The sequence below is a fragment of the Neoarius graeffei genome, chromosome 16 (assembly GCF_027579695.1).
Source record: "Neoarius graeffei isolate fNeoGra1 chromosome 16, fNeoGra1.pri, whole genome shotgun sequence".
Taxonomy (NCBI): domain Eukaryota; kingdom Metazoa; phylum Chordata; class Actinopteri; order Siluriformes; family Ariidae; genus Neoarius; species Neoarius graeffei.
In genome coordinates, this window is record NC_083584.1 from 58,912,390 (window position 1) to 58,928,250 (window position 15,861).

General features: G+C 42.8%; 1 protein-coding gene across 4 annotated transcripts in view; it reads right to left on the reverse strand.

The window, feature by feature from the left end:
* The window catches only part of mffa (mitochondrial fission factor a), a 34,001-nt gene extending 27,872 nt beyond the window's left edge, over positions 1–6,129 (reverse strand). For 3 of the 4 annotated variants that reach the window (XM_060943267.1, XM_060943266.1, XM_060943264.1), the window contains exons 1-2: positions 5,981–6,129; positions 1,979–2,201 (exon numbers count right to left, since the gene is read on the reverse strand). In XM_060943267.1, coding sequence (XP_060799250.1) covers positions 1,979–2,201; positions 5,981–6,001 — 244 coding nt within the window. In that variant the 5' untranslated portion in view covers positions 6,002–6,129. Of the gene's footprint in view, positions 1–1,978; positions 2,202–5,829; positions 5,952–5,980 lie in introns of those variants that run through there. The other variant, XM_060943265.1, reaches the window with a different exon arrangement.
* Positions 6,130–15,861: the final 9,732 nt, after the last annotated feature.

Consider the following 15,861-nt stretch of genomic DNA (forward strand, 5'->3'; position numbering starts at 1 on the left):
AGAATTGTATGACCCAGACAAATATGACCACCAGCAGGCCTCATTGTGTAGTAGAGATTACTAGCCTGGCACGGCCATCCCCACTACTATATCCACACTACTATATCCACACTACTATATCCACACTACTATATCCACACTACTATATCAATGCTTGATTCCTGGCGCATATTTGTTTTTCTTTACTAGTGGTTTGCAAAAGTAGTAATCAAGTCTTCACACTTTGTTTTAATTTGAAATACCACTGATATTCCATTTATTTATTTTCTAATAAAAATAATATCAAAGCTGTCAAGGTAAGAAACATCTGCCTCATTGAGGTGATTGACACTGGCAAAGGTGAGTGGAAAATTATAAATTGTAGGTAGGCCTGTTGATATTATTAATAATATAAATAATAATTGTATGCAGCACTTAATAAAGGTCAAATAAATAGGCCTATAAAATAAATACATTTAAAAAAACAGTGAAATTATAATACAGGGATGCAAACAGCGCGCCTTTTGGCGGATGGCGCCTTTTTCACGGCTGAATCGCGCAGATCTGAATTTTTTTTTTTTTTTGGGGGGGGGCGTTGGAGTGTCTGATTATAATTTCAAAGTAAATTCTGTATTAAAATTACTAAATAAGCAAATCCGTTACAGTCCATGAAACAGGAAGTATAAGGATGAGGAAAAAACAGTTTAAATCGGGAAGCTGCGCACATTTGCGCAGTCCAGGCTGCACAAATGTGCGCAGCTTCCCGATTTAAACTGTTTTTTCCTCATCCTTATACTTCCTGTTTCATGGACTGTAACGGATTTGCTTATTTAGTAATTTTAATACAGAATTTACTTTGAAATTATAATCAGACACTCCAACGCCCCCCCCCCCCCAAAAAAAAATTCAGATCTGCGCGATTCAGCCGTGAAAAAGGCGCCATCCGCCAAAAGGCGCGCTGTTTGCATCCCTGATAATAATATGAGCAATAGATCAATAGATCACAGCAGTTGTGCTGTGTCCTGCACGTCATTGCTCTCATCCATGGCCAAAGCAAAAAACTCGAATTCTGACGCTTTCTCATTCAGCTGGTCATACACGTTGTCCCCAAAATCTTCGGTTCGCCTGGTCATAGTAGGTGCGGAGAGACTCACCGCATTGAGCGCATCCTTCTTATCGGGACACACCTCCTCGGCCACAGCAAGCATGCATACTTTAACAAAGTCCCCATCAGTAAACGGCTTTCCATGGGTAGCTAGTAGGTGAGCTACCTTATAGCGAGCTCAGACAGCAGCCTGGTTGATCTGGGTTTGGCGAAGGAATACATTCTGTTGTGCAGCCAGTCCGCATTTCATCCTCCGAATCCTGTCTTCTCTTGTTTGCCCTCGCAAACTAGCAGACTCTTTGTGGCGGGTTTCGTAGTGACAACGCAGATTATATTCTTTGAAAACCAGCACACTTTCTTTACATACAAGATAAACTGCACGGTCCTCACACTGAACGAAAAAATAATCGGTGGTCCACTGTTCTTTAAAAACTCTGCACTCTCTGTCAGCTGTTCGCTGACCGCTAGCCATTTTGCTGTCCTGAACACTGACAGTTCTCTGCGCATGCGCTGCCTGTCACTGCTTGATCGCGAGCATATGACGAAAATTCGGAAAATATGAATAGTTCATTTTATAACTAAATATCAATTTTAATTGATGAAATCAACAAAATACAAGATGCAGACATGTTATTATTTGCCAAAAAGCAATTTAAAAAAAATAGGCCATGACCACTTTTGGGGATTGCCTCATAGGGCCGGTTCAAGTGATGGGGGGCAGAGGGGCTGGGGGGCCGGTCAAAGGGGGGTGGCGGGCCGGATCTGGCCCGCGGGCCGTAGTTTGGTGACCCCTGGTGTAAAGCTTCACGCTGAGTTTTGTTCGTCCCCGAGTCTCTCATGGTGACGTGACTCACAGAACATTTAAAAACACAGGAATGAAAAGGGATTTTGAACCTGCCACGATGATCCTGTCGGGGACCTGCATCATGGCCGTGTGCAGCACCTCGTCGCCGGGATTGGCGCTGCCATCTTTGTCCTCGCCGGTGCACGGGGCGACCTTCAGCATCTCGGGGACACGCATGCGCTGACTGATGCCCTCCGTGTACTGAAGCTCGTAGTGGATGCGGTTCATCTCAGCTATTTCGGCTGTGGGAGACGGGAACGCCGCTCCGTTCATCTGCAGGGGAATTCCATTCGAATCGGACAAAATTATTGATTTATTTCATCATACTTTCATATTGTAAACATTATTACTCAAGCCACAATCCACCACCCTGCATACATGACTACTCTTGGTAAACAACAGTTTCGTACACGTGATGTAAAGCCCCTCATCTCTACCGAAAACAGAGTGATGCAGCGGCGCTTTATTACAGTACTTTAGTCCTTCCTGCTGTCACGTCCTCATCCATACGCAAACGGATCAGCTTCCAAAGTTTCACCTGACAGATTAGAAATGATCTCCAAAAGGCATGAAGTTAAAGATGACTCATTCCCTTTATATTTTTATCAAAAACAATTTTTTTATTTTCATCTTTTACATTTTCAAAATGACAAAAAAGGAAAAGGGCCCGAAGCAAAAGTTTGGGCACCCTGCATGGTTAGTACCTAGTAACACGCCCTTTGGCAAGTATCACAGCTTGTAAACACTTTTTGTAGCCAGCTGATAATCTTTCAGTTCTTACCTGGGGGATTTTCACACATTCGTCCTTGCAAAAGGCTTCCAGTTCCACAAGTTTCTTGGGCTGTCTTGCATGCACTGCTCTTCTGAGATCTATCCACAGATTTTCAATGATGTTTAGGTCAGGGGACTGTGAGGGCCAGGGCAAAACCTTCAGCTTGGGCCTCTTCAGGTATTCCATTGTAGATTTTGAGGTGCGTTTTGGATCATCGTCTTATTGTCGGACCCATCCTCTTTTTAACTTCAGCTTTTTTACAGATGGTGTGATGTTTGCTTCCAGAATTTGCTGGTATTTATTCGAATCCATGCTTCCCTCGACCAATGAAATGTGCCCTGTGCCACTGGCTGCAACACAACCCCAAAGCATGATCGATCCACACCCATGCTTCAGAGTTGGAGAGGTGTTCTTTTCCTGGAATTTGGCACCCTTTTTTCTCCAAACATACCTTTGCACATTGTGGCCAAAAAGTTCTATTTTGATTTCATCAGTCCACAGGACTTGTTTCCAAAATGCATCAGGCTTATTTAGATGTTCATCTGCAAACTTCAGACCCTGAATTTTGTGGCTAGGACGCAGGAAAGGTTTTCTTCTGATGACTCTCCCATGAAGGTCATATTTGTTCAGGTGTCGCTGCATAGTAGAACAGTGCACCACCACTCCAGGGTCTGCTAAATCTTTCTGAAGGTCTTTTGTAGTCAAACAGGGTTTTTATTTGCCTTTCGAGCAATCCAACGAGCAGTTCTTTCAGAAGGTTTTCTTCATCTTCCAGACCTCACCTTGATCTCCACTATTTCTGTTAACTGCCATTTCTTAATAACATTACAATCTGAGGAAACAGCTACCTGAAAACACTTTGCTACGTTCTTGTAGCCTTCTCCTGCTTTGTGAGCATCAATTATTTTATCATTCAGAATGTGACGGAGTTGCTTAGAGGAGCCCATATCTGTTGATTTTAGGGACAAGTTTGAGGAGTTTGAGAAACTAATTAAGGTCTGGAACCTTGGTAAAAGTTACCCGAGAACTCAAATGTATTGGGGTGCCCAAACTTTCGCATGGTGTTCCTTTTCTTTTTTCACTTTCCAATTGTACAAAACAAAAATAATACACAAATCTTGCAGAAAACGCTGAAATGAAATGTGTCGTCTTTACCTTTATGCCTTTTGGTGATCAGTTCATCTTCTGCTCACTTAACTATTCACAGTAACAGCAAGGGTGCCCAAACTTTTGCATGCCACTAAGTGAGAAAACATGTTTGTTTTCGCTCATCAATATTAAACAGGTTTCTTTTAAAAGCATGGCGTGTTGTTTGTGGATAAAAATGGCAGTCATGGGCAAATTAGTGTGGTATAAGAGGAATAAAAACGCTCAGCTGTCACCAGAGCATTTTTTAAGGATTTTCCACTAGGAGACCAACTGGTCTGGGCAATACAATCACAGGCCCCAGAGTCCATGCGGCTGCACCGCTGCGGCATATTCTGTGATGCAAAATGGTTCACCAATCACCATACAGACAAACACACTACAGTGACTACACAGCTATCAACAGCAATTACCAAGCACACGTTACGTCAAAGACACTCAAAGTTACACAGTAATGACATCGGATTCTGACATCCGCCATCTCAGTAACCAAATTTTAGTTTTGTTTTTCTTAACCAACATGATCTTGTGTGTGTATCTTATAACATAGATCTTCCTTTTCCTTGTGAAATGTATACTTGGTTAATTAATTGCAACTGATTGAACCAAATGATAAGACATAACTTGGTTTAAAATTTGGTCTCCCAGGCTACATCCACACAACGGCAACGAGATTTTTTTTTTTTAAATATCGCGTCCACATGGGCAACGGATCAGTAAAATATCAGGTCCATATGGCAACGCAACGCTTGCTGAAAACGATGCAATGCACATGCCACACCTCTACGTGCGCTGTAAGACGGTCCCATCGGAGACACCAGAACAATAGAAGTAGACGCATGCGCATAAACTCCTTCTTCTGTAGCATTAGCCACGTAAAGTTTTGATTATTAGTCAGTAACGTAAAATGAAAGACGTGGAAAGAGGAATGAACGGGGGTAGATGGAAGCTGGTACGCCAACATCCTGATATCCTCCAGAATTCTTTAACGGTTGGGAATAAATTGAATGCTACACGTTGATGGATTACTTTGTTCTTCTACGCCCTTTTTGAAGAATGTATTGTCAGACTTAAACCAACATCTGAAGAGGTGAAATCGCTCCTTTTTTTTTTTCCCTATTTTTGCTGGCGGGATTGTTTTTGTTTTTGGAAAGCGCACGGGCGGTGCGCGGTTTGGTACTGCTTCCGCAGTGTTTGGACTAAAGACTCTGCCCTAAGGGCTATTCTCTCACTTGGCACCATTACACAGTAAATATTCACAGTGAAAATATTTTGTAAGCGCGTTTCATGAACCAAGTTATAGGATTTGTTGACAACTCGCATCGAGTTCGTTACACTTCTACCCGGCGTGAAGCACTGACAGTCATGTGGTTGTGACGTCATCGTAAACAAATCCGTTCTACTCATCCAGACGACTTCGCAACGGCACCGTTGCCAGATTTTTCCACTCTGGGACCCGTTCTCAAAAGATTTCGTTTTGGGGCACGCAAAACGCCGGTGCCGTGTGGACGCCAGGCCGAAACGATAAACGATTTTATCAGATTCACCTGAATCCGTTGCCGTGCGGACAGGGCCCCAGTGAAGCTGGTTTGGCATTGACTAGGAGACCAAATGTGGCCACTGGGAGACCATCTGGTCTCCCAGTAACTAGGTTAAAAAATCCTCTGGCTGTCAGGCCACACCATCACACTGACTGTCAGTGATTAGTTTCCAAGAACAGCAGGCCTCCAAGCACTTTATTCCTGATTTAGGATTACTTTGACCCCCCACCCACCTTATCCCAAGCACTTTTCGGCTCTTTAACATTAACTCTTGTTGCCAGGGTGATACAGTTTACCTCAGCTGGGACACTTATTTATCCTGTGACAGTAAACAAACAAATCAGAACAGAAAGAGAAACTGAAACTACTGTTTATAAAACCGATAAACCTCCTCAGTGAGATGATTAAAATAAAAATAAACGAGTTTCCTGTCAGTACTCACTAATAAACACCCGGAGTAAAGAACAACAATTTCACACAAAATGGAGGAAAGATGTTTCAGTCTCGCGCGCGCGCGCACACACAGTGGGTCAGGTGATCAAACGCTCGCGCTGATTTTATTCAGTGAGGAATAAAACCCGGAAGTCGATCACCTTCTCCAGAGTCGGATTCATCTGATCGCGGAGATCCGACTGCACAACCCAGACCCGGGATCAGACTCGGGATCAGACTCCGAGCTCCATGACAGACAAACAGGCGAAGCGGCGCAGCTCACACACAACCTACAGCGTCCCACACAAACCCAACCGGAAGTGCTTTTCAAAATAAAAGTCCTCACCGTCAACAAACCTCATCGGCTAGTCACGTGATCAGTTTCATTTTCGGCAAACTATTTTTATTTTTATTTTATTTTTTATTGAATCAGAAAAAGTCCTGGCCAAGACTGGCAGCAAAAAGTTTCAAAATATATAAAAAGGAAAGAGTAGTAGCCTAGACTAACAATAAGCAATACCGGACAATGTGCAATCTCATCTCATCTCATCTCATCTCATTATCTCTAGCCGCTTTATCCTGTTCTACAGGGCCGCAGGCAAGCTGGAGCCTATCCCAGCCGACTACGGGTGAAAGGCGGGGTACACCCTGGACAAGTCGCCAGGTCATCACAGGGCTGACACATAGACACAGACAACCATTCACACTCACATTCACACCTACGGTCGATTAAGAGTCACCAGTTAACCTAACCTGCATGTCTTTGGACTGTGGGGGAAACCGGAGCACCCGGAGGAAACCCACGCGGACACGGGGAGAACATGCAAACTCCGCACAGAAAGGCCCTCGCCGGCCACGGGGCTCGAACCCGGACCTTCTTGCTGTGAGGCGACAGTGCTAACCACTACACCACCATGCCACCTGCAGTTATATTTTTACCCCCCCCCCCCCCCCCCCCCCCAAAAAAAAAGAGTGGCCTGGAGATGTCAAAACTGTTAGCTTGCTAAGATTAACAGCTAGCAAGTACTTTAGTTCTATTTATATGTACATTTATTTGTCTCTCTCATCTCATCTCATTATCTGTAGCCACTTTATCCTGTTCTACAGGGTCGCAGGCAAGCTGGAGCCTATCCCAGCTGACTACGGGCGAAAGGCGGGGTACACCCTGGACAAGTCGCCAGGCCATCACAGGGCTGACACATAGACACAGACAACCATTCACACTCACATTCACACCTACGGTCAATTTAGAGTCACCAGTTAACCTAACCTGCATGTCTTTGGACTGTGGGGGAAACCGGAGCACCCGGAGGAAACCCACGGGGAGAACATGCAAACTCCGCACAGAAAGGCTGTCGCCAGCCACAGGGCTCGAACCCAGACCTTCTTGCTGTGAGGCGACAGTGCTAACCACTACACCACCGTGCCGCCACCATGCAATATTGTAAACCATATTCAACGCTCATTCTCCATTGGGTAGAGTGATGTAGGATAAGCGATACGCTAACAATATTGCATGCTATCAAACCAAATGAATAAAACCTGCTAGAAGGGAACAGAACATATGTTTTTATTCCATCTAAAAAGTGTCCTGTATAGATAATAATGTACGTTATTGTTCCCCTGCTGTCTAAACAATGCAATTACAGCGAGGAAAAACTAAAAGATTCCACATTCTGATAATAATCACAATTCATTTTTATTTAATCGATTTGAACAGTCATAAATTTGTATCATGACTTATCACTGCACGATATATCACTGCATGCCTAAAAATTAATGAATGAAAAGTATCTCTGAACGAAAGCATGCATTGTAAATTATAGTTGAAATGAATGAATGTGTGGCGGCATGGTGGTGTAGTGGTTAGCGCTGTCGCCTCACAGCAAGAAGGTCTGGGTTCGAGCCCCGTGGCTGGCGAGGGCCTTTCTGTGTGGAGTTTGCATGTTGTCTGCGTGGGTTTCCTCCGGGTGCTCCGGTTTCCCCCACAGTCCAAAGACATGCAGGTTAGGTTAACTGGTGACTCTAAATTGACCGTAGGTGTGAATGTGAGTGTGAATGGTTGGCGACTTGTCCAGGGTGTACCCCGCCTTTCGCCCGTAGTCAGCTGGGAGAGGCTCCAGCTTGCCTGCGACCCTGTAGAACAGGATAAAGCAGCTAGAGATAATGAGATGAGATGAATGAATGTGCAAATAGACATCTCCATAGTTCTGACATGTCCAGAATATCTCTGAATGTTTGTCTCATTTTTCTTTGAGAACCATTTGTAATTCTCATATTGTGGAACATCAGATAAAGATAAAAATGAGTTGAGCCTTTACAACAGACTAGACACAACTCCGTTATTTTGGACATGACCTCTACTGGCTGTCCTTCTTCTGTTTGCTTTCTCATGCATGATTTAATTTTTTTTTTGTGGGAAGATGAGTCAACACCAGTTTCATTAAGAGCAAGAAGAACACAAACACAAACATCACACTAGCAGTCATTTCAGGAGCCAGCTGCATTCTTCAGCCCTTTCCCACTCCATACACACCTTCTGTCCAGAATATGAGCCAAGTTTTAAATCTGTGGAAGCACATTACACTCTGAACACTGGACAGTTTTAACATGTCAAGACTTGGGTTGTTTAGACGAGTCTGGATATATCAAATGAGTAGTGTTTTCAGCCTGGTGATGGTAAAGTGGCAGTCAATGCAAAGTGCAATGCTGTTTCCTATATCTAAAAGAAAAAAAGAAAAAACTTTGAAAGGATGTGGAAAACTTAAAGAGAAGAGATCAAGGACACGATGCAAACAATTTAAATTTTACTCAGAAATGAAAGATTTACGGCGGCACGGTGGTGTAGTGGTTAGCGCTGTCGCCTCACAGCAAGAAGGTCCTGGGTTCGAGCCCCGGGGCCGGCGAGGGCCTTTCTGTGTGGAGTTTGCATGTTCTCCCCGTGTCCGCGTGGGTTTCCTCCGGGTGCTCCGGTTTCCCCCACAGTCCAAAGACATGCAGGTTAGGTTAACCGGTGACTCTAAATTGACCGTAGGTGTGAATGTGAGTGTGAATGGTTGTCTGTGTCTATGTGTCAGCCCTGTGATGACCTGGCGACTTGTCCAGGGTGTACCCTGCCTTTCGCCCGTAGTCAGCTGGGATAGGCTCCAGCTTGCCTGCGACCCTGTAGAAGGATAAAGCGGCTAGAGATAATGAGAATGAGAATGAAAGATTTACAAACTGTGTAAATTCAGAAACAGTAGACATCCATTCAAACTGGCCTGCCTCTGTGTGTGTGTGAATCCACGATCTATGATTTGCTGATTATCACACTGTAGTGCTCTCTTTGAAAGACTGTGAACACACTCCACACAAACAGATTCTGTCACAATCCCCAAAAGTACACTTTATCAAACAGCACATCTCTCTCTCTCTCTCTCTCTCTCTCTCGATACACATATCACCAAATTTATGCTGAATGCGATCATCACCTCATGAACTGCTGAAGTATCAGTATATGCATTGTACATCAGGAAACTCATGATCAATACTTTGTCGTGTCAAACCATATCACTCAATATCACTCATTGCTTAAAAAAAAGGTGAAACTACTGAACTGAAAAAAAAAAAAAACCCAGAACCCAAAGACACTCACTTAACATCCCTGAAGATCACACCACTCTGGAAAGACTTACATTCTAAAAAAAAAAAATCATCTGAGGACACCTAATCACACACCTGGTGTTGAGAACTAATCTCTCTTTCCTCACTTTCTCTTCAAAAATGGTTAAAAAAAAATCTACGCTACCGTTCAAAAGTTTGGGGTCAGCCAGACAATTTAGTGTTTTCCATGAAAAGTCACACTTTTATTTCCCACCATAAGTTGTAAAATGAATAGAAAATATAGTCAAGACATTTTCCTGGCCATTTTGAGCATTTAATCGACCCCACAAATGTGATGCTCCAGAAACTCAATCTGCTCAAAGGAAGGTCAGTTTTATAGCTTCTCTAAAGAGCTCAACTGTTTTCAGCTGTGCTAACATGATTGTACAAGGGTTTTCTAATCATCCATTAGCCTTCTGAGGCAATGAGCAAACACATTGTACCATTAGAACACTGGAGCGAGAGTTGCTGGAAATGGGCCTCTATACACCTATGGAGATATTGCACCAAAAACCAGACATTTGCAGCTAGAATAGTCATTTACCACATTAGCAATGTATAGAGTGCATTTCTGATTAGTTTAAAGTGATCTTCATTGAAAAGAACAGTGCTTTTCTTTCAAAAATAAGCACATTTCAAAGTGACCCCAAACTTTTGAACGGTAGTGTATATACACATTACATAGAATTTGTTAATTATACTCATTCTGGGGCGACACGGTGGTGTAGTGGTTAGCGCTGTCGCCTCACAGCAAGAAGGTCCGGGTTCGAGCCCCAGGGCCGGCGAGGGCCTTTCTGTGCGGAGTTTGCATGTTCTCCCCGTGTCCGCGTGGGTTTCCTCCGGGTGCTCCGGTTTCCCCCACAGTCCAAAGACATGCAGGTTAGGTTAACTGGTGACTCTAAATTGACCGTAGGTGTGAATGTGAGTGTGAATGGTTGTCTGTGTCTATGTGTCGGCCCTGTGATGACCTGGCGACTTGTCCAGGGTGTACCCCGCCTTTCACCCGTAGTCAGCTGGGATAGGCTCCAGCTTGCCTGCGACCCTGTAGAACAGGATAAAGCGGCTACAGATAATGAGATGAGATCCTCATTCTGTTCACTACATTTTTCAAGATGAGGGGATGGCTGTTTAATATCGGACCAAACAATAAAGGTACTGATACTGATAATTATAAAAAGGTCTGTGATTTCTAATACCCACACCTCAAAAAAAAAAGTCAAATAAAATATTGTGACTCATACAAAAATAGTCAAGCAGGCCTAAATGTACATGAAAAAAATGTATGATGTACAGTGGTGCTTGAAAGTTTGTGAACCCTTTAGAATTTTCTATATTTCTGCATAAATATGACCCAAAACATCATCAGATTTTCACACAAGTCCTAAAAGTAGATAAAGAGAACCCAGTTAAACAAATGAGATAAAAATATTATACTTGGTCATTTATTTATTGAGGAAAACGATCCAATATTACATATCTGTGAGTGGCAAAAGTATGTGAACCTTTACTTTCAGTATCTGGTGTGACCCCCTTGTGCAGCAATAACTGCAACTAAACGTTTGCGGTAACTGTTGATCAGTCCTGCACACCGGCTTGGAGGAATTTTAGCCCGTTCCTCCGTACAGAACAGCTTCAACTCTGGGATGTTGGTGGGTTTCCTCACATGAACTGCTCGTTTCAGGTCCTTCCACAACATTTCCATTGGATTAAGGTCAGGACTTTGACTTGGCCATTCCAAAACATTCCCTTTATTCTTCTTTAACCATTCTTTGGTAGAACGACTTGTGTGCTTAGGGTCGTTGTCTTGCTGCATGACCCACCTTCTCTTGAGATTCAGTTCATGGACAGATGTCCTGACATTTTCCTTTAGAATTCGCTGGTATAATTCAGAATTCATTGTTCCATCAATGATGGCAAGCCATCCTGGCCCAGATGCAGCAAAACAGGCCCAAACCATGATACTACCACCACCATGTTTCACAGATGGGATAAGGCTCTTATGCTGGAATGCAGTGTTTTCCTTTCTCCAAACATAACGCTTCTCATTTAAACCAAAAAGTTCTATTTTGGTCTCATACGTCCACAAAACATTTTTCCAATAGCCTTCTGGCTTGTCCACATGATCTTTAGCAAACTGCAGATGAGCAGCAATGTTCTTTTTGGAGAGCAGTGGCTTTCTCCTTGCAACCCTGCCATGCACACCATTGTTGTTCAGTGTTCTCCTGATGGTGGACTCATAAACATTAACATTAGCCAATGTGAGAGAGGCCTTCAGTTGCTTAGAAGTTACTCTGGGGTCCTTTGTGATTTCACTGACTATTACATGCCTTGCTCTTGGAGTGATCTTTGTTGGTCGACCACTCCTGGGGAGGGTAACAATGGTCTTGAATTTCCTCCATTTGTACACGATGTCTGACTGCGGACTGGTGGAGTCCAAGCTCTTTAGAGGGTATTGTAACCTTTTCCAGCCTGATGAGCATCAACAACACTTTTTCTGAGGTCCTCAGAAATCTCCTTTGTTCATGCCATGATACACTTCCACAAACATGTGTTGTGAAGATCAGACTTTGATAGATCCCTGTTCTTTAAATAAAACAGGGTGCCCACTCACACCTGATTGTCATCCCATTGATTGAAAACACCTGACTCTAATTTCACCTTCAAATTAACTGCTAATCCTAGAGGTTCACATACTTTTGCCACTCACAGATATTTAATATTGGATCATTTTCCTCAATAAATAAATGACCAAGTATAATATTTTTTGTCTCATTTGTTTAACTGGGTTCTCTTTATCTACTTTTAGGACTTGTATGAAAATCTGATGATGTTTTAGGTCATTTATGCAGAAATATAGAAAATCTAAAGGGTTCACAAACTTTCAAGCACCACTGTAGAATGTAAAATTAAAATACAGAAAAATATGGTATATATACATTGATAAATAACATGAGAAGTATAAATAAATATAAATAAATATGATAATAATATAAATATAAAGAGATAATACTGTTCAAAAGTACTTTGTGCAAAACACGAGTAAACCAATAGCTGTATCAAAATTAACAGGACAAAGACAATATAAAAACAGAAGACTAGTTAGATTACTAGACCGGACAATTCCCCGGGGGAAATTGTGAGAGGATGCAGTGCGCGAAGCAATTCGGTCACGCATGTTTGCTGGCCGTGAATGTGTGACCCGCAATGATGTTTCAATGCAATGATTATGTGTGTGCTTGAGACAGCAGCCGTCATGAAGAAGAGCTATTCAAGAGTATAAACAAAGTGACTACAGGCGTAAATTAGCATGTACTGCTATAACCTGGGACAGACATCTGTCCTTACCACAAGGATAATGTTTAATTTGTGCACTGTCCCTTTTAAAAATAAAATAAACTCTAAGAAGAGTGTTTGTAGTTTGTATGTACGAACAGAAGTGTTCCTAATAACGTGGGCGGCTAAGGTGAGGCCTGTCGGCTGCCCTCTTCTCAGTTTCTCAGAGCAGCGGATGTTTGAAAAAGTGCTTTTTTTTCCAATTAATTCCATAGAAATGAATGGGGTTTTTTTTGGGGACAAGTGTGACTACTACTTTTGAGAAAATTATGTCTGTATTGTGAAATTTGTGGCTGAAAACAGTTTAAGTTTGAAATTTTGAGCATGATTTGTGTGTGTGCTTGAGACAGCTTTTCCCTCTGCCCCGTCACTGGCCCCAATCGGCATGGTGACGGGCCTGAACAGGAGAGTTAAGACACACACACAAGATTTTGTCAGGTGTCTGCTGTGTTTTGCTAAGGAGTAGGCCTCGAACAATCACAAATAACTCGACAACGAAAGCAGCTATTCACAAAATTCTTTCACAGTGAGCGCTAGAAGGGTCTCCTGAATAAAATGATGTATTTTTTGTTTGTATTGTTAAAAATGAGGACGCTACAGGGAGTTAAAAACGAGTGACTTTTCAGCCACGTTTATACTGGGAGTCAATGAGGCCGCTCACCTGTGCTCTCCTCACTTTGAGGCTTCTCATTCAAAAACCGTAAATCCTATCGTTTAGGTAGACACATTGTGTGAATCAGGACAAGTTTTCCTACTACTTTTGAGAAAATCATGTCTGTAGAGTGAAATTTGTGGCTGAAAACACGGTTTAAGCGAGAAAGTTTGAGCTTTTTTTTCAAACTGTCTGCACTCTAAGCTTAACGACCCTCACTGGTGTGTAACGCAATAGACACCCATTCAAAAGCCGGATTTTCTCCCGGAACCCACATGGCGTTTGAGCCGGGCCTGATCCGAAAGTGTAAAACCTAGCAGAAAAGTTGAATGCCAGATCCACAGAGGAGAAGTTTTCCTACGGTTTAGAGTTTGAATCATGTCTCTAGGTGAAAGCATGCCAGAGCAGCGGATGTTTGAAAAACGTTGAAAAAGTGCTTTTTTTTCAATTAATTCCATAGAAATGAATGGGTTTTTTTTGGACGATTTTTTCGCGACTACGTCGCGAAAAAATCGTATTCTGTCGAGAAAAGTAATAGCATAGCGAGTCCGATCGAGCCGCACGTTTTGATATATTGTTTGTCTGTGTGCGACGTACGGTTATTGAGTTAATCGAAATCGAAATTTGCGTAGGAATAAGAAGAATACGGAAGAAGAAGAAGAAGAAGAAGAAGAAGAAGAAATACGTAGAAGAACAATAGTTGCAGTGCTTTGCACTGCAACCTATGGGCTCCCCTAGGGGAGCCCATAGGTTGCTGTGCTGCAGCACTGCATCCTAATGACAGAATAAAAGGGTTGAGTTCTTCCTCTAAATTAAATACACTAGTTCATTGATATTAATTTTAAATGAAAAAAAAACCTCTTCAAGAAAATAAATAATGTATTACATGTTTTCTTTAAATTTTTTCTGACTTTGTCATTTTTAACTGAGGAATAAAATTTAAATTCAGCTCATGTTTATTTTCAATCACAAACGCTATAAATAATCGATGAGTGCGAGGAATAAATCATACATCAATTTAAATTAAATGCTTTTAATCTATAACTTGTGTTTTAATAAATTGCTTCAAGTCTGTCAGTTTTGATCAAGTAATAAAAATAATTCCACAAATGTGCGTTTAATTAGGATGCAGTGCTGCAGCACAGCAACTATTGTTCTTCTACGTGTTTCTTCTTCTTCTTCTTCCGTATTCTTCTTCCTCCTACGCAAATTTTGATTTCGAATAACTCAATAACCGTACATCGCACACAGACAAACAATATATCAAAACGTGCGGCTTGATCGGACTCGCTATGCTATTACTTTTCTCTACAGAATACGATTTTTTCGCGACATAGTCGCGAAAAAATCGCCAAAAAAACCCCCATTCATTTCTATGGAATTAATTGAAAAAAAAGCACTTTTTCAACGTTTTTCAATCATCCGCTGCTCTGGCATGCTTTCACCTAGAGACGTGATTCTAACTCTAAAACGTAGGAAAACTTCTCCTCTGTGGATCTGGCATTCAACTTTTCTGCTAGGTTCTACATTTTCGGATCAGTCCCGGCTCAAACGCCATGTGGGTTCCGGGAGAAAATCCGGCTTTTGAATGGGTGTGTTCAGAATTGCGGTGCCAGGTCTTAATTATTTTGACCTTTAAAAGTAGTAAACAGGCACCCTTGTCAGACATAGTGGCTCCCAACTCGTTAGTTGTCAGGGCATGTTACAACATGCCAACTTCAGACACCCTGGCGCCACTGTCCATCACACGCCAACTTCAGACACCCTGGCGCCACTGTCCATCACATTGTGCTGCGTGGACTATATAAGATGCGCACAAACATAGAAGAAAACACAGCACACATCAGACGGGGACTCCATGCAACACCTGCTTCTCATCAGTGAATATTTGGATCCGTTTCTCTCTTTCTTTCTCGGTTTCATTTCTTTCTTGCTTTCTGTCTTTCTATCGCGGACGTGTCAGGATCCAACGTCCATCAATTGTGCCATGTGAGCATTCCGTGCGTCCTTGAATTAAAACCACGGTTTACACGGTTTCTCGTGAGTGGACATCCATTAATTCCTGTTCTAACCGGACAGCCTGGGTAGCTCGCTGTATACCTGAGCCAGTGTCCCTCTTATACAGTCCTTTACCCTGTCCATCACCGGACACCCATTTTTATATGGTCCTTTGAGCCGGATACAGCGTTCTACACAGTCAGGATGTCCACTCATGATGGCAGTGCCCGTCCTCGCCGTGAGCACCACCACCCCAGGCACCTGGATGACTACGTGGTGACCCAGGCTCAGCGACAGCTGCCACAGGACGGCGCACACACCCAGGATGATTCTTCCCACGTGGGAGACAGCAGGCCCCGGGAGCCATCACACACTCCCCCTGCTGGGCAGACTCCCCTGGACACGTCAGCAGCTATC